Below are 18,429 nucleotides of genomic sequence, written 5' to 3'. Positions count from 1 at the left end.
AAAATATGCCAAAGGACATAGGTATCAGAGAAACCTGAGGTCTCAGACTAAAAGGTATTCTTCTAAGATACCTTTTTATCACAATTGTTAACATTGCTGGTTATGACACTGACTGCCCCAGAAATAACAACACTTTTATTCACAGTATGCTAAGCTTTTTTATAAACATGAATTAACTGAATCAGGTTCATCCTATGAGGTAGTCAGAGTAACTTTCCTCAGACTTTTTCTAAGCACAGGCCTCAGCGTGACTTATCCATCTTCACATGGCCAAGCAGGCAGCAGTGCAGCCTCTCTCAAGCCAAGGAATAAAACTCAGTTGTCATTATTACAAGGGTTAACAATCTCCTCCTGCCTCTGAGGATGTGCAGTGCTGCCAGAAGCTGAAGCTGCCTGTCAATTTATAAACTTGTATAACAACCTTTTTTAACCCTATAGGAATTCAGATGTTGGTGGCTACTACCTTGAAATGTTTTATGACTCTCTTTGAACCCTTCCATAATCCCAAAGAGGAGTGTGAAACATGGATGAGAAACATGGATTCCGAGGACCAAGAACAGTATTCAAAAGCAGCAGCTATTTGCTAGTCCTGATCCTGCAAGGCACTGAGCAGATCAGTTAGCCACCTTCTGCCTTATCCATCTCCCTTCTGTAAAACAAAACTAATACATTTGCAGTCTTGGATAGAATGGAAAGAAGATCAGGATATGATTTAGTTAGGAAATATTTATAATGGAGATCTAAAGATTAAAGTGCTCTGGAACATGCACACACCTTATATCAACATGCAAAATGGATCAGAAGCACACCTGATCCATTCTTCACTACAAGTGTAGAAAGTTAAACAAGTGTAGTAATGAATTCAGTCAAGAACAGAATCCAGCAGTTCAAGCATTAAGTCTCTCAATCTGTTCAACAAGCAGCATTTCCAATGAAATTAATAGTATTAAATAAAAGCTTAATGAAGCAGAAAAAGAGGTTCTAAAAAACTTGTGTTTGATACACGACATAGCACAAAACCAGTTTAAATCCAGTTAATTTGCAAGTCAGCAAGCTATTAGTGTATCTGCGTCAAGAAACAACCCCCTAAGCCGTCAGACAGGCTGAATAACCAACTGTACTGAATTAGTAATTAGTGAGATATGTTAATCAGATCCTTTGTTTTTTATCTTTTTAGAGTGTGGCTCCTTTTTTTGGAAGGGGGAAATATAATTTACACCTTTATCTTCTCCCTTGCTCAAATAGACTAAATTATCTATTACCTCTCCAACCCAGAAATGCAAACTTTCATACTAGCGCAGTAGCAATGTTACAGATCTCTAACTAAACCATTCTGTTTCCAGTATGAGACTGCTGGTTCCTAAGAAATCACCAAAAGAGAACATTTTAGCTATTTTCTCTATTCTAATATCCTATTCCAATGTCTTTTTGTATTTCCTTATATTTTTTACCAGTTACTCCTCACTCTTTTTACTTGCCTTTATTCTACCTGCAAAAGTTTCTAAAGTTCCACTCTGGTTCTAACACATTCATTACCTGTTCCACCCAGAATTTGCCTTGGCTGTATTTCTGATTTTGACACTTGCTTGACTCCCCACACTGGCCAGCCATGACTAAATCATGTTTCTCTCCTCAAGGCTTCTGAAACTACAGCGAAAGGTAAAGACTGAAAAAATACCAACACACACACACACACACACACACACACAGAGACATCTAAGCTCACTTTTAGTGTGATACAGACTTATCAGTCTACCTGTTCCAAGAAAAACTTTCTGTATACTAGGAAATTAACTGTTTCTGGTGTAGCACCTTAATGTTCTCCCATATGTGCCCCTAAATTTGTTATCTGATACTACGGTCTTTTATTTCTGTCTTCTTAGAGATGCAAGACAAGCCTTTATACGGTTATTGAAGTTATTATTAAACCTGAGCATACCCAGGGTAGTAAACCACTGTAAGCATGAGTCATGACATCTCCTACAAAGATTACAGCATTACAACATTGTGGCTTCCCTGCAAGACCTCCACTGTTGCTTATCAGGTATTTACTTTGAGAAGAATGTGCTGAAGGAAAAAGCAGGAAAACAGGCACCATGCAATTTAATTTTGCCATGGTCCTGCAGTATCTTATTAACACATAGGAAGATTCCAGCAGGAAAACAGCAGGAAAAGGCCTGAGCAAGACTGCCTTGAAGAGCTGTGGGAGTAGGAGGTTTCCCTACCTGCTTTGCAACCACATCTCCCCGGCACTTTACCTTCCTTACCTGCTTTGCAACTGCAGCTCCCTGGCCCTTTGCCTGAGGGCTTTTCTTAGGTTTTCTGCCAAGCATGTTGGTTCATTAATTTCAGAGGGCTCTTGTCTCTAAGGGACTGAGAGCACATGAAACTGAACGTCACTATTCCCACCTGTCTCAACGCACCGCAAACCGGACGAAGGCAGGTGGCACAGAGGAGGCTGAGCACACCCCTCCAGCACCCCAAAACCACCGGTCAACACCAGGAGAGGGGCGAAAGGGGGCCACACATACCACGGAGCACACTCCCCAGGGCCCAGGCCCGTCAGTGCCGCCCTCCCCACAGCCGCACCCCTCCCTCCGCCTGAGGCGGCTCACACCCGGCGCGTTGCGGCTCGGCCCCGGTGGCGGGCACCGCTCGCGGGCAGGTCAGGGGGGCCCCTCCGTCCCCAGCGCCCCGTGAGGGCGGGGCAGGCCCGGCCCGCCCCATACCCCTGCGGAGCCCTCCCCGCCCCGGCGCAGGGAGGAGCCGGTGGAAGCGATAGGCTGAGAACGGGGTAAATAACCACCGCCTGCCGCCCAGGGGCGCCGCGATCGGTCAGCCCGTAGCGGGCAGGCCCCGGCTCACCTCGGCCTCCTGCAGCCCGCCCAAAGGGGCCCGCTGAAGCAGCTCCCGCCCGGCACGGAGACGCCTCGGCCGCGGCTCCAAGGCGGCAGCGCGCCTGCGCGAGGGGGCGGGACCAGCGGAGGCGGGACCCTCGGGAGCCTCACAGGGGGAGCTGGGAAGCGGGTTTGTAGCAGAGCGGCGTTAACTGAGGTAAGTGATGTGTGGAGTTCCTCTTTTCAACCAAAATAAACCCCAAAAGCCCAAGTTAGTTACTTGAATGACAGTTTTCTTCTGGTATTTTTATTTTCCTGGTAGGAAACAGCCTTCTCCCTTCAAACTCAAAGTTCCTTTTCATTATATCATTAAGTTTAAGCACATTTTAATGTGTCTTTTATACTCAATGAAGAAAAGCTATATAAACAGCAATGCCACAAAGATGTCACCAGTCTTAAAAGAAGGCAGTGATGGAAGCAACCCATTCCAAGCTGAAAGGGGACCACTTACCAGCACCCAAAAATATTCTAAAAACAAATAGCTTGATTTCAATTATTTGAAATGCTTTGAAGCAAATTCTTTATTATACCAAAATATACACCAAATATTCCAGCAAATTATTTAAAAAAATATGTATCACTATTTTGTCAATAAAAATACATATTAAAATACATATTTAAACCAATAAAACCTCTATTTTCCTATTCATCCTTGAGGGCATACATGATGTCGTCCTGGCTGACGTTGAGTCGCACCCGCAGCTCAAGGTACTTAGCACTGGACTCCACCAGCAAGAGCCTGCAGGCACCAAGTCTTGAACAAATTGCCATCACCTCTGATACTGTAGGGCTCGGGATGCCTTCCATTCTACACAGAGCTAGAAGGTGACGATAGACCTGTTAGAGAGAGAGAGCTAACTGTTAGGGCTTTGTTGAGGAACAAACAATTCCAAGCTATAATTTCCTTTTTCATAGAGCCAAAAAGCAAAACAATTCGCAAAACAACTTGTCTGCAGTTTAAGTAACTGGATCATTTTATCTGTTATTACACCTCCTCTTGACTAGGTGGCCTAAAGCTTACCCAGCAGATTAAGAGCTGCCATACAATTAATTATGTATCAATTCAGTTCACTCAGAAGTGATACTCAGGACCAGTGGCTGGTAAACACAAGACACACTGACTACAGACACAGAATCATAGAATAGTTAGGGTTGGAAAGGACCTTAAGAGCATCCAGTTCCAACCCCCTGCCATGGGCTGGGACACCTCACACTAGACCATGTCACCCAAGGCCTCATCCAACCTGGCCTTGAACACTGCCAGGGATGGAGCATTCACAACCTCCCTGGGCAACCCATTCCAGTGCCTCACCACCCTAACAGTAAAGAATTTCTTCCTTATATCCAATCTAAACTTCCCCTGTTTCAGTTTGAACCCGTTACCCCTTGTCCTATCACTACAGTCCCTAGTGAAGAGTCCATCCCCAGTATCCTTATAGGCCCCCTTCAGATACTGGAAGGCTGCTATGAGGTCTCCATGCAGCCTTCTCTTCTCCAGGCTGAACAGCCCCAACTTTCTCAGTCTATGAAAGATCACAGCTTAGAAAGGCTGTGATCTTAGAAAGGGGCATGATGCACCTTTAACTACAGGAGAACACAGTTCTCAAATCATACAGACTGGTAAATCGGTAACAAGAATTAGTTGGGATCTTCTGCTTTGCTATTTAGAAAAAGCAGATGAAAACACTGTGTTAAAGGAAAACCAAGGGGAAAACAAACCAGTCTAACAAAATACTCTTTGAAGTTTGAGAACTGATCGCACAGTGTATCTATGCAATCAACTAATACAGATGTTCAGGAGCCAATAACAGAAAATGCATTAATTTTAATCAAAAATTAAAATTATGAACCAGCAGAACCAGAAAAGTGACAGGTTATTTTATATATCTAGTTCTAAACATTTTTATAAGTGTTAACATTGAGCTTCCATACTGTGAATCATGAAATTGACTCTGTGCAGAGACTTCACAGCACTGCTGGTACTAAGTATTTTATGGGCCTCCTAAAAAATTGATATATCTGCCTCTATTGAGAAAGACAGTGCTATGGAAGTTGGAATCAACTTTCAGTTTTCCTCCTTGAACTACATTGCCTGATTATATTGTATTGTCTTCCATCAAGTTTTAAGACTAAAAACTCCAAGTATTTAAATAGTTACACTTTGGCCCGACCAAAAAAAGAGGGGGTGTAAAACTTAAGGGGTAAAAGTGCCAAAATTAAGGGGGGGGAAGACTCAGAACACAAACGTACCTGTTGAACTGTTGCCTCTTCAACTCCTGCCCTGCGAAACTCTGCTAAAATTGCCTTCAAAAAGATTTGTTCATGGAGTGAGGCATTCCTGCATATCAAAACAAATAGATAAAAGTCAATCTGTGAAGTTTAGAACTTATGAAACATTAGAGAAAAAGTCTGGAAGGGAAATCATTGGTAACCACCTATTTAAATGCAGGTTATCTTTCCACCATAGAGGGGCAGTCTATATCAACTAGCCATGGTATTGCAGCCTGCAGCTCTAGCACCACAATACATTGCATTTCACTTCACCTCACCTCTTTCAATGTATCTGAACACAGCATTTCATTCCATACGTTGTAAATGTTCTGCAGTGTGTATTGATCAACTTACATTCATGAATTTACAAATTAACATTGAGGTTTCCAGGCACAAGTAGCACATTAAAAGCACCACTTGCATATCCAGCAGAATATCCTATTCTCATCTGTTAGTCCTCCCCATCTTTGACGAAACAGAGTTTGGGGTGGTTTTTTTTGACCAGAACTGGTAAAGCATTTTACCAGTTCAGCTTGTGCAGACCACTGAAAGTCAATAGAATTTCTCATTTATTCCCTTAGGAAACCTTTTGAAAGTCCTAAGAATCTATTTATGTTAAAGAAAGAAACCAGTTCAAATGGGAACTTCTTGCATCCTGCTTAGGCATCTGGGGCTGCATCTAAGCGATCAAAGATGGTGGCATAATACAAGCAGGTATGTAGAGGGGAATAGTTTGACTCTTTAGGACCTGATGACTACACTATGCACCTCTGAGTGGTTTTTCCTTCAGTTTGGCTCAAAGTCTGGTCCAGTAAGCTGGTATCAGTAGTGTCTGTAGTTGTGGGCTCATGAGTATATTTCTCTAGATTTAGTCCCAACTGGAAGGAATTCAAATATACATACTTGGAAACTGCTGCCTAGTGAAATCAGTGTACAGTAAACAGGGGCAAACAGGAAATTCCAAAAGCCCCCTCCTGATCTAAACATCCTGTATAAACCTGTACAAGGGTTCCTATGCCTTTGTTACTCCTGTCTTTAATTCCTGTTGTGTACCTCTCCCAGTTGTGCTGCAAGGTTTGTTTTATATCACGCTTTAATAAAGCACAATGCATCACATATGCTCCCAAACAGTGGTGAGGACAGACTGAGTGGTTTCGGAAAAGAAGTGAAGTGAAAGAGGCACAAAAGCAAGGAGATTCCTCTGGGATGTTTTTACCTGATTGCATTTACATATGGTGATGAGAACATTTCATCTATGGCTTCAGTCACATGGGCCATCCTGACTATCTCAGCGGTTCCCTTTTGGCTATTGAACTCACAGATCTCAGTGGCCCTTCTGCAGATGTCAAGACAACGTCTGGCATCACCAGACAGTGCTGCTACCTGAAAGTGAACAGGACAGGCTTGTATTTACTAGAAGTTGAAAAAGAGTATAGAAGAATCAGTAGACAAAAGAAAACCCAACAAAACAGCCCAACCACAAAACAGGAGAGCAATGCTACTGTGAACTATGTTATTCAAACTGGGATTCTAGGAACAATCTCACTGACCAAAACCAATAGAAGTAGCCCTGCTACACCATGATTTGGTCATCACAAACTCAAGACTGATCTTTTTTCTGTAATCACAGAAGTCAGAGGTTAAAAAAAATAATGTAGGAAATTCAATCCACTGCCACAACAAGGGTTTTTTTAGGATCATCCAATGACTCACATTATACCAAACACTGGAGAAAGCTGACATCATTACACATGACTTGTCATATCTTCAGCTCTTGGAATATACTCCCGCCTTCACAACGTAGGTGGGAAATGCAAGGACACTTTAGCAATGTTTCCTGCAAAAATACCCTGTATACCTTACAGAGAGCATAATGTGAGATCTGCTACTTGCACCCCACTTGTCTCCAATACAGAACCACAGACCAAGTACTAAGATTCTCCCCCTCTGTACCCCACACTCTCTACCTAGCACAACACAGAGGATGTACATCTGCACTGTGCTTACCTTTCTGGAAACCAGCTGAATTGCATCCTCTTCAAATGCCTTCATGTTGTTCAGTCTGGATGAAATAATTTGCTGTAGCTGTTTGTAGGTGTAGGGCTGAAAGGACATTCTGGTGAGGCCCTAGCATAAATAATACAATACAGTGAGAAGCGTTTGTAATGCTTGAAAACTCTCAACTGCTCAAGCATAGCCTGTATAGTTGGTTTTATTTTCTCTACTAGGAACACTCTCACATCCTTCTCCTCCAAGTGATATGCTCCAATTAGTTGTTCCACTTTGTGAAGTAAACATGCAAATCCACAAAACCGACTAAGTGAGGATCCCTGTTGGAACTCCCCACTGAAAGGCCTGAGGAGCAAATGAGGTTGCTATCAGAGTTCAAATTTCCTCTTACAAAACTTGTAAAGAAGTCAGAGCCACCTAACATGAAAACCTTTTGATTACAGCTGGTGTACACTCTTTTTTAACACAGAAACAGCAGAAGCTATGAAAGAATATTCATCGTTCCTTTAGCAAATCTGTATACATGTATAGTTATACTATTGACTTCATGTTAGCAATCAAACTGCTTTCAGAGGAGGAGGACTATCTGTGTTAGAGATAGTGCACTGTCTTTCATATTCTACAGGAGGCCTGAGTTTTGCATTTCTTATGCAAAATTCTTCTCCCTTGTGACTATATGGACTCAGCTGATCTGCAGGTTTAGCGGGTGGGGGAAAGCAATTCACACACTGTGAAGCTATTTGAGTCACAGAAGGTTGGAGGCACAGAGCACTGATTTTCACAAATCACTTTTCAGAGCAGCAATAAAGATATAATCCAGGAAAATGTATTCAACATCTAACTTTCTGTGCAAAAATATCCAACAGAAGAAATCTACAAGCTGGTGATGGCTAACAGATAGAACTAACTAGGTGGCTGGAATGCAAGGGGAAGAGGAAGGGAAACCAGAAGATAGTTTTCCTGAACTCTAGACTAAGCAGCTTAACCATGAAGCATGACATTTGATTATCCAGACTTTAATATGTTTAAAAGACATCTGCATTCCTAATTCATTCTTGCAAGAACATAGTGTACTTACACAGCATAACATCTGATTAGCAAGCTGCCTCTTTGCTAAAATTTATGTGTTCATTATCAGCCCTCTGGAGAGGGAGTTACAAAAGCACTGTTCAACCTCTGATGTAACCAATCCTGCCTTTCTCTTGGATTACTTTTAATTGCATATAGTATTTAATCTGTTTTCATTCTACAACATAGCAACAGAACTGCTAGGACATACCAGCCTGCTAGCTACTCTGTTCATCATTATCCTCTCTGGCAAGTCCATGGTGTTAGCAATGGCCAAGATGATTAATTTGGAGTGCTTTTGAGTTGGCCAGTCAAATAAATTGTACATCACATTCTGTTTCCGGGTCCACAGAAGATCAAGCTGCAGAGATAGAAAGAGAAGAATTAGACTGAAAAAGAATAGCTTTGTATTTACCAGACCTGATGGGTGTGAGAGAGCCGACTCTGCTACATAGTACTTCTTATGTGATTCTGAACAAGCTGTCTCTGTTGCATTTCCTTTATCTATCTACTAGTAGGACTGCTTTCTCTGAGTTAGGGCATTAATCTCTTTTGGAAAAGCGCAGTCCTACTACATGCTTGAACAGTATTAACCATAGTAGAGTGATTAAACAGCTGGAGATTTTAAACACTATTGTGATATTAATGCCACATCTAACAAGATTAAAAGACCCTCCATGTAAGAACCTGAATAAGCCTACATTGGTTTATTACTGAACATAGCTCACTTGAAGGAGTTTCAGAACTGGGTATGACTTATTTCATGCTGAGTTTTCACCCTGGAAAAACAGCAGCTTCCAGACAAAACACAGTTGAATTCTGTGGCATTTAGGACTTGACAGAACAAGTCATTCTATGACTTGGACCAAAACAAAACATAAACCCAATGTGAAATCCATGGCAGAGAACAACATAGCAACAGGATACTTGCTCATTTAAATTCAGTTTCCTAATAAGGCTAAGAGGAACTATTTGTGCAACTTCTCTGCCAAGTCTGCTCCTTTTACATCACATATGATATACTCTAAGTATGTATTATTTGTCTGTCTTCATCCTCCAACAAATAATTTCCTATGATACTTAAGGGAAAGAGAAAGAAGGATTCTTTGTCTCACCTCATCCACTACCAGCACTGTGGTCTTCCTCTTTGGTCCAGGTGTATTGAACAGTTTTCCCAACAGCACTGCAGCATGGGTTGCAGTCACCTTTTGACCTGTCAGTAACTGGACAAGGATTAAACAATGCTGCAGGTTAATCACACCAAAACTCTGGAAATAGGAAGTTTAACTCCAATTTGGTTTTAACTTTTCTCTAGCAATCAACACCAAGCATCTAGATTTTGGCACGGAGGAGTGGGGTTGTGCGTAAAAAGGTAGCTCGTAAGACACTCAGGTCTCCCAGAAGCTGTCCATAAGGGAGCACAGAAGAATACATAGCTGAAGAGAAAGGCCTTTAGAATTTACTGTAATTATATCAAAATAAGCACAGTCAGTAGTCCCAGATGAGATACTGCTGACTAGGTTTGTCATAGAAGCCCAGTATTGTTAACAGAGACAGTCCCTCTTTAGCTGGATTGCTATCACGACAGGCTAGTTAACAATTAAGACTCTCTTAGTAATTATTGTACTACTACACCAACTTCCAGAGTTGGCATCTCAGTAACTTTTTAAACAGAAAAAGTTATAGAAGGGGAAACTATAAAAAGAATCTAGTTTAGATTTAAACCTGAGTGCATGTAATCAGGCTATTTCCCAGCCACTGCCCTTACGCAGCTGAAAGCAAAAGAGTTCAAGAAGTTGTCCATCGCCTCAAGTTAACTATTTTTGATCCTCTTCTAAGACAAAAGCATACAGTCTCTCAGAGGGACTATTTTATTTGAAGTACTGATATCTTAAGTGCCTTCAACACTGTAACACGTTGAGGATCTAATGGCAAAGCATAAAATCTCTTTCAAACCAGAAAGCCACTGACAAGGCTTTACTTACCTCTAGTATCTGCACGTAAGCTTGGTGAGGGTCAGTCAGCTTCATGCCATTGATCTCTAGAAAGTGGAATGATGGTAGCTCATCATTCTCTGCAGCTTGCTGAAGACAGCGCATCACTTCACGAACAGTTGCAGTTTTACCAGTACCAGGTACTCCAGAAATGTACATGCACCTACAAAAGGAGAACACCTCCTCAGCAGCCTGAGCAGAACACTAACACTCTTAGGATCAATGAGCTGGAAATTCCTGGGCTCTGAGACCACCCTTGAACACTATTCCTTTGTCACTCCAGGCAAATACTTTATGAATATAATTTACCTCTTTAAAAAGAAAGAAAATAAATGGCTTCCCAGACATCTAAAATTGACTAGTTATATTTTGGTCTTTAATTTGAATCTGTACAATAAAGGAGCCCACATTATTTCTATGCACAACCCTTCTTAAGGAAGCAAAATACCAAGAAAATTCAACTAGAAACTAATTCAGCCAAATGACAATAACCTTTTAAATAAAAGCAGTGTTGATTGTCTGACACCACACCAGTGCTGTTATGCCATAGGGAGATGTGCTGTTGGTAACAGTCTCAACAACAAACTCACCCTCCTGTTTCATCAATGAGCTTGCTTTCCACAAAGTTATAGATGTCCTGGTATTCTTCCTCACGACAGGGTAGAGATTCTGGGACAGCAGAAACATGCAGCCTTTGGATTAAAAATAAGAACAAGAAAAAGAAAGTTTAAATAGGAGGTCCAAGGTCTGCATTTTGCAGTTCCACATGAAGGGCCTAGTGAGGAACACAAGGAACCAGGTGCTCCACCTCTCACCATTATCAAACATCCCAAAAGAAATGGCCTTGTCTCTCTAGATGTATTATAGGCTTAAAGTGGGCTGAACAATCAGCTTCAGAAACAATCAGCATGAATATGCAGTAGTAAAGATCTAGTTGGTTTAATTCACAAAAATACTGCCAGTGTAGAGGTGGGATAAACCAGGGGAGACTGCTTATAGGAAACTGAAAAAGCTACAACTCAGTTTGAAAGATACAGTCAGCCCTAAATGCCTCCCCTCCCACTGTGAACATCTACAATGACAGCTATAAAGCTTTTTCATACATTAATAGGATACAGATACTGTACCTTTAAAATCTAAAGCTAGTGAAAGAAGATCTTTATTCTGTGCAACATGAGAACAAAGATATTTAATTCTGCAGGACTTAGCATGGACTGGTTATCATAATTTGAAATTGTAAAAGTATATTGGAAATGCTACTGGTATTTGCAAATCTGTTATTGTACTGTAAATTCAAAAATGCTCTGCTGGTATCAAAACATAATGCATTTTTACCAAATCTAGACAACATGGTAAAGATAACGTTTCCCTACTTCCCTGCACAGCCTACTGCTATGCACACCTGATGCAGGAAAGATTGTTTCCTCCCGAGCACACATTACCTTAATCTGGCCTCTTCTAGTACACTGGCTGGTTTCTGTGCTTCATGTTTGCGCTTGGGAATCTCAGGAGTTGCATTCCGGGGTGTCTTGGGTGTTCCTGGTAAAGGCTGCAAAGAAAAGTTACAACCTCATATTGATTTTCTACAAACAGCAATTTCTATTGGAGAATGGTCATTCATACAAGTTTCCCAAACATTGCTTAGGGATGCCACACTAGAAGATGAACAGAGAAACAATCTTTACAAAGGGAATTACAAACAAGCCTCATAACCCTTTTCTTCCCAAAGATAAAAAAGAAACTGGAAAGGGATGGTGACACCAACAATTACACCTTTTACCTGTCTGAAGGACTTTTAAATTGTGAATGCTTTTCTGAAGTGCTGTGTTACAAAGTTATCTGGTTCTTAAGAAACAGCAAGCAACTAGGAGTTGATCTGTCTGAATTTCATTGTCCAAATACACAAGTGTTTTATACATTTGTATATGCTACTCATATCAAAGATCCTATGAATCAAGATAACGTTTCATTAAAAGCTAAGGGGTTCAGATACTTCATTTGACACACAGGCATCAAACATTCCAATAGCTGGCTTGGAAATAATAAACCGTCCCTCTCACATGGAACTTACAGTTTTCTTTGGGGTCCTGGCAGGTGTGTGAACTGAAGACTTCCTTGAAGATTTTGGGGTGCTGACTGTTCCACTTAATTTAGTTTTCTTTTCTGGTGTAAAGTTCTCATCATCCTCCTCTTCCTCACTACTTGAGGAGGACAAGCTGTCTGAGCTAGATGAAGACTCCTCTTCCTCGTTCAACTCTAGTGCATTTAATATGCTATGAGAAACAAGTGAAGAGTTTTAAAAAACCACATACAACACTGCACACTGCAAAGTATCATTTGTATATTTTCAGCTTTTTCTGTAGTTATCATAATGGATAAGCCAACATAGTTGCCACTTGAGCTGTTCATTTGCCATAGCTATTTAACAGACTGGTTTAAAGGAAGTCAGTTTTCTGATGAACACCATGAGTTGGCTTTAGTCTTTATTCACATTGCAGTTAAGCTGTGCTACTAGAACCATTTGCATTTCACTATTAAGCTAGACAAATTTCTCAAGGCTTCAAGCTATCAAAAGCAACCCGAATAAGAGAGCACAGACACAAAAGTTCACCTGATTTGCTCTGCAATGCGAGAGCTTGTCTGCTGCACACAACTTCTTCTAGAGCGAAAGGTCAGTACACGGCTCCGACTACGCAGTTCCCGGCATTTATTTGGACTGTAAAGAAAGAACACAAACCTGTTTGTATTTCCTCTTTGCATTACACTTGTGAAGATGAAGCCTTTCAAACTTCAGGCTCAATTGTTACTACACCTGTCAATCCAGCGTGAATTCTTGTTGACAGTTATTTACAGATTGGCTATGGCAAGGATACTGACAGTACAATTTCTCCTCTCTTCAGTACATCTTTGCCAAGAAAAAAACCCCAAACAAACAAAGTATTTATTATAGTAATTTTGAATTAGCAGCCAAATTATTTTGCACATGTAACACTGCCAAAATGAAGAGACAGGGGCTGCAAGCAGTTGCGGGTTTGGTTGGTTGGAAGTGGTTGTGGTTTGTCTTTTCTCTTTCTTGGGCACTTCATCCCTATCACAGGAACATTTTACTGTTAATACAACCTTCCAGCTAGTTCAAAGGACACAATGGGATGAATTATAGATGGGTTTTTTTGTTGATGGTTCTTAGAAATCTTTTTAGATCTAGAAATACTGCTGAATGCTATTACCTTATCAATGAAGGGCAAATGTTTTTATGCTATACAATAAGTGACAAAACCAGAGTGCAAATCCACCATGCAAATCCAACCAGATGTTGCATCCACATCTTTACACTTTGAAATGAGGAACATGGCTTGGTTTTACCTTCTCGCAACATTTTACCCAAGAAAGTCTGATCCATTCTCCTCCTGCCCCAGCTTAATGCCATTTTTAAAGACTGTGTGAAGATAAACTTAAATATTTATGCTTTGTTTTAATTTCTTTTCTGCATAAAAATTAGCATGAAAGTATACATCCAAATATCATGAGAACTCTCATGAGGCCAATCACATCCGTTTCTATACATCAACAGTTGTCACAAATAGGGCAAATTTGAGCCTGTGACACGTGTACTGCTGGGAAAATGATTTTTATCCATGTTGATAAGTACAAACCATAATGATCAGTAATATAGCTTCAGTTCCCTTTTATATCATCCTACCATTCCCATCTACAGCATCTTCTCTCTGTTCTTGTAATCACAAACAGCGTGCATCCATCTCTTTAAAGTCAGCTCCTCTTGTGATACCCCTAATCACTCATTCATCTCCCAGGAACACACTCTCTAAAGCTTCAGTGCTACCTCCTTTCTCTCAGTTATCTCAACAGGCAAAACATGGTACACTCAGAGACTTCACTTACTTCACCCTCCAGAAGTCTTTCGTAAGTGTGCTTTAAGAGAACTACACACAAACAGAACTCCCATACAAAAGTAATTATAAAAAGGCACTTACGATATTGCATCATTTTTCACATCCAGATTCTTGGCTTTCTCACTGGAGTCTTTGACCTTAAAGGGGGATAATTGTAACGACTCAGTCAACCTCTGCCAGTACTCTTCGGTGTCAAATATTGACTTTTCCTTATCATTGGTATGAGGTATTTTTGGTGGTGAGCTTAAAATGCCGGTGAATTTCACTTTTCTTTTAGTAGCTGATGGTTTTAATGGTGCTATAGTACCAAAGTCATCATCTAAAAGATCCAAAACTTCACATCCCAGGAATCTGTCTTTAGGAGATCGTGTGGGACCTAGGAATCAAGAGCAAAATGAACTTTTGTCAGGCTTTAATATGACTGGTTTGGTTAATTTTCAGAAGACATGGTAAGACTGGTTCAATGGCTGTCATTTAAATGAAAGGATATGGCATTACACTCCAGGAACAAGGAACTGAATCGCTAGAAGGCAGACACTTCCTCCAAAATGACAACGAAATAGAATACAAACTGGTGTTTTTCTAGTTTTCTAGCCCACCTCCATCACTTACAACTTTACTCAGGCTCCAGTTTGAAAACGCTGCATGTTACACAGGATCCAAAGTGCTTATTCAATGTAAGCCCAATATAAACATCGTAGGGCACCAGAAGATTCAAGTGAGATGTTCCGAGGTCAAGTTAGGCTGGTCGGTAACATTTCAGCACTTTAAATTTAGACTTACCAGTTGCAAATAAAACATTTGTAACAGCAGTTGGATATAAGCACTACAGTTGCTTGGAATAACAGACATGAGACAAACAACTGACACACCCAAAAGTCAGGCTTGGACTAACCCCAGAACCTAAAAATACCGATTTAGAATATTACCATCGTTTGAACTACACAAAATCAAGAGGCACTAAACATACTCCATTCAAAACTATCAAATAAGACAGAATATTGCCATATACATACTGTTTAACTGTAACTTCTTCCTCGCTGTTGGAGTTTTGGTGCCATTAGCCCCTCTTTGTGAATGTCTCTCCTTAGCAAGGGAGGACTTGGAAGCAGAATGTTTCGATTCTATTTCCAACTCGACAGGTTTTGGTTTTGTGGCACTCCGAACAACACTTTCTGTCTCTTTTTTCAGAGGGGAAATGGTGTCCAAAGGAATAAATGAGTTTGAAGAGTTTAGGATGCCACCTCCTTTCTTGTTAGCTTCTTTCAGCTTAGAGAATATGTCAGGGGACAAAGTCTTAAAGCATTTCCCATCCCAAGACTGTTTTACATAGAAAATGTTTTCCTTGTACAATGAAATGGGTGGTTCCTCATTCAGATGTAGCGGTATTACCTGTAAAAACAGAAAATACCAAAAAACACATACCTTAACATTTACTGTTAATTTAGCATTCAAGTATTTTCATAGCATTCAAGTATTTTCTAATCATATATCTTGTTATCGGAACTCATGCAATCCTTCATTATATAGGGAAACATGTTCAACCTACATTTGCACTAGCATAAGCTTATTGCACTACAGAACTCCCATTCACATAACTTTTTTACATATAAACCTCTAAATGAGCTGGCTGCCAACAACCAAAGTGATTTGGGGATGGAAGAAAGATAGAATATCAAGTTTTCAATGATCCTAACCTATGTCAACTGCATTAACAAATATACATTCCACATTTAGTTTGGGAGGGAATAAAGTAGCTGCACTGTTCTATTATGCTTTCCAGACTGGTTCTGTTTCTTCCCTGTACGTGTAGAGGGGCTGCAGTACATACCATGGTGCTTTTAATAATGGTCTCTGCAGCAATATCAGTGTCAAAGCCAGGAACTTGATCAAAAAACACCTCTTGGGAAGAAACCTCCCTTTTAAGCAGTTTCCGTTTGTTTTGTGGTACCTCTGTAACACGAGAGAACCATTGCACAACCGCATGTTTCACCTGAGCGCCTGCAACAGTGAAAACAAGTCAGTGAACAGTAAGAATTTTATTGTCTCCCAAACAGTTATTACCAGACCTCAATGATGTGAAACTGAAATGCCATCAAGGATTGAAATCCACCCTGAACACGAGTGAGAAAGCATCGGAGGAGAGATTTCAGTTCCCATTTTCTAAACTAAATTAAAATGTTTGACCTGAGACTTTTAAAGACTAAGACAACCTACACAGGGTATCAATCAGAACACCTAGAGACCAGCTCCAGACACTACTACAAATGAAGAGGTTCCTTATTTGCATAGATGTGATCTAATTGAACCCCACTATCCAAAAGCAGCAGCATAAAAGGAGAACTGAGAAATTTCAGAATGTTATTTTTAATGTCAGTGTATTTTAAAAGTAAGGCAGGAACATACTTATTCACTGCCTAACAAACCAGCAAATCCTGCTGCTGACAGATCTAGGAGGAAAATCTGCTTGTAGCATTTATTATTCAGACTAAGTGTGTAGAGAGCTGAAAGACACATTTGGAACATATTACAACTGAATACTAAGTTGCTCCCTACATTATAAATGTTCATCTTTGAATGAAAACAAAGCCACATTTCTTTAAACGAACTTCTCAAAGATATGTAACAAAAGGAGAATCTTGTTTTCAAGGAAGCTTTGTGGGTTTCTTTCCAGCATGAAAAGAATATTCAGTTATGTTACAATAAATGTGTATTAGTAAGTAAAGAAGCTGAAGTGAGATGTATTCATGTTTTTAAGAAAGAAGTATAAAAATGTCATTATGCTGGCCCAAAACAAACCATAAATGTTCAAAGAAATCAGACATTGCTAATGAGTAGTTTCTAATCCAGATAAAGGCATAGTCTTTGTATAACCTTCCATGATTTATCTTTTTATATTTACCTACGAACAAGTAGTTCTGCAAGGGGCAGAAGTGATGAGCCCCATTTATCCAGCCTTGTACCTTGTTGCTAAATAACCTGATGTCTAATGAGACGCAAGTTCCAGGGCTGCAGTGCCCTTGTTCCTCTTGGATTCTCCAGCCTAAATAAAGCATGAGCTCACAGGGTCTTCTCAAGAACTACTTCTTTTAAATTAGGCATCTAAGCAAGAAGATTGTAAAAATTTCATCTTCAAGCTCTCTGTTTACCTATGAAATCTAGCTGAAGTTTGCTATCAGCCCCAAATAACTGGGGAGCACGTGAATATAGAAGCGCTGATTCCGAAAGCCTAATTTCCATAGTAAATTAGGTCAGTGGTATAGTGTCAATGCTCACTTCGCCCCCATGAAATAGGCAGCTTAAGAACATTTCAAGATTTCTCAGATAGGAAACAAGGTTTTATTTCTTACCATCTTCATACAGATCCAGGAGCTGTGCCACGAAAGGCTCATCTGCGTTCTCCCCTTCTACTAAAACAAAGTCACCGACTTGTACAGAGTTTTCTGTTCTGCTTCTTTCTGAGGTAATAAGGATTCCCCTAGAAAATGAAACACACACAGATGAACAGGATTTCATATTCCTCATAAGTCACATAGCACTAAAGCTGATGGCCTGTCAATTTCAGAGCTGCTTACACCCCTTCTTGCAAAGCTTATAGTTTAGTTCCCCAATTAAAAGCTTTCATATATATTTCAATTTAAGAGTGAATGCTTATTCACAGATTAGTTACATACATGACTTTGGTTAAACATTATACAATTCAAGAGCCTTATACTTTCGTTATAGACATACCATGTCCTAGCACAGTGCCCAAAACTGACTGCCACATTAACCTAAACAATGTCAGAAAGGTAAAGAAACCTTCATTGATGAAGTTTCCCTGAGCAAGCCAGAAATAAATGTTACTAACTTGTACTGTATAGTCCTCAGTTTCCTGTCCGAGCTTATGGGCTTTCCATACCAGGAGTAGATAATTTTGCTTTGCTGCCGGGTGTTCATGATTCCCAAGGAAAAGCTGAAACAAATAAGCAACTGTTTAATTAGTATTTAACAATAAAAGCAGGGAAGGACTCAAGATGGCGAGATACAGAAATCCCATCCCCTCCTTCATCGTGCATGAAAAACGTGGCGTGTGTCTGTTGATCCAGACAAGCCCTACCTTCCCCAGAGCATGCGGGTGCCTGTCCTCTGAGGGTGGAGGAGAAGGGAGGTGATCCGCAGTGGATCGTTCAACACTCAGCTTTAGGAACACACCTCACAGTCGCTGACACACTTCCATCCCTGGCAGTGTTCAAGGCCAGGTTGGATGGGGCTTGGAGCAACCCGCTCTAGTGGAAG

General features: G+C 40.5%; 2 protein-coding genes across 6 annotated transcripts in view; both read right to left on the bottom strand.

Annotated features, from left to right (window-relative positions):
• The window catches only part of CC2D1B (coiled-coil and C2 domain containing 1B), a 37,037-nt gene extending 34,133 nt beyond the window's left edge, over positions 1-2,904 (bottom strand). For 4 of the 5 annotated variants that reach the window (XR_013957275.1, XM_080622229.1, XM_080622231.1 and 1 more), the window contains exons 1-2: positions 2,532-2,572; positions 2,268-2,373 (exon numbers count right to left, since the gene is read on the bottom strand). Coding sequence is in view for 4 of the 5 variants with exons in the window: in XM_080622229.1 (XP_080478355.1) it covers positions 2,268-2,333 (66 nt within the window). In the remaining variant the exon portion in view is untranslated. Of the gene's footprint in view, positions 1-2,267; positions 2,374-2,531; positions 2,573-2,865 lie in introns of those variants that run through there. The other variant, XM_080622230.1, reaches the window with a different exon arrangement.
• A 635-nt stretch (positions 2,905-3,539) lies between these two features.
• ORC1 (origin recognition complex subunit 1) lies at positions 3,540-18,108 on the bottom strand (the record flags this gene model as incomplete). Its single annotated transcript, XM_080622234.1, is given in 17 exon segments — positions 3,540-3,734; positions 5,148-5,235; positions 6,385-6,551; positions 7,176-7,295; positions 8,458-8,622; positions 8,624-8,635; positions 9,362-9,469; positions 10,232-10,403; positions 10,831-10,932; positions 11,683-11,789; positions 12,312-12,513; positions 12,852-12,956; positions 14,233-14,527; positions 15,168-15,543; positions 15,983-16,152; positions 17,502-17,629; positions 18,002-18,108. Coding segments are annotated over 17 exon segments (2,601 nt in total). The 5' UTR covers positions 18,091-18,108.
• Positions 18,109-18,429: the final 321 nt, after the last annotated feature.

This window comes from Psittacula echo, assembly GCF_963264785.1.
Source record: "Psittacula echo genome assembly, chromosome: 7".
Lineage (NCBI taxonomy): Eukaryota > Metazoa > Chordata > Aves > Psittaciformes > Psittacidae > Psittacula > Psittacula echo.
The sequence above is the reverse complement of the archived record's forward strand: the minus strand, read 5'-3'. Positions and strand labels throughout refer to the sequence as shown.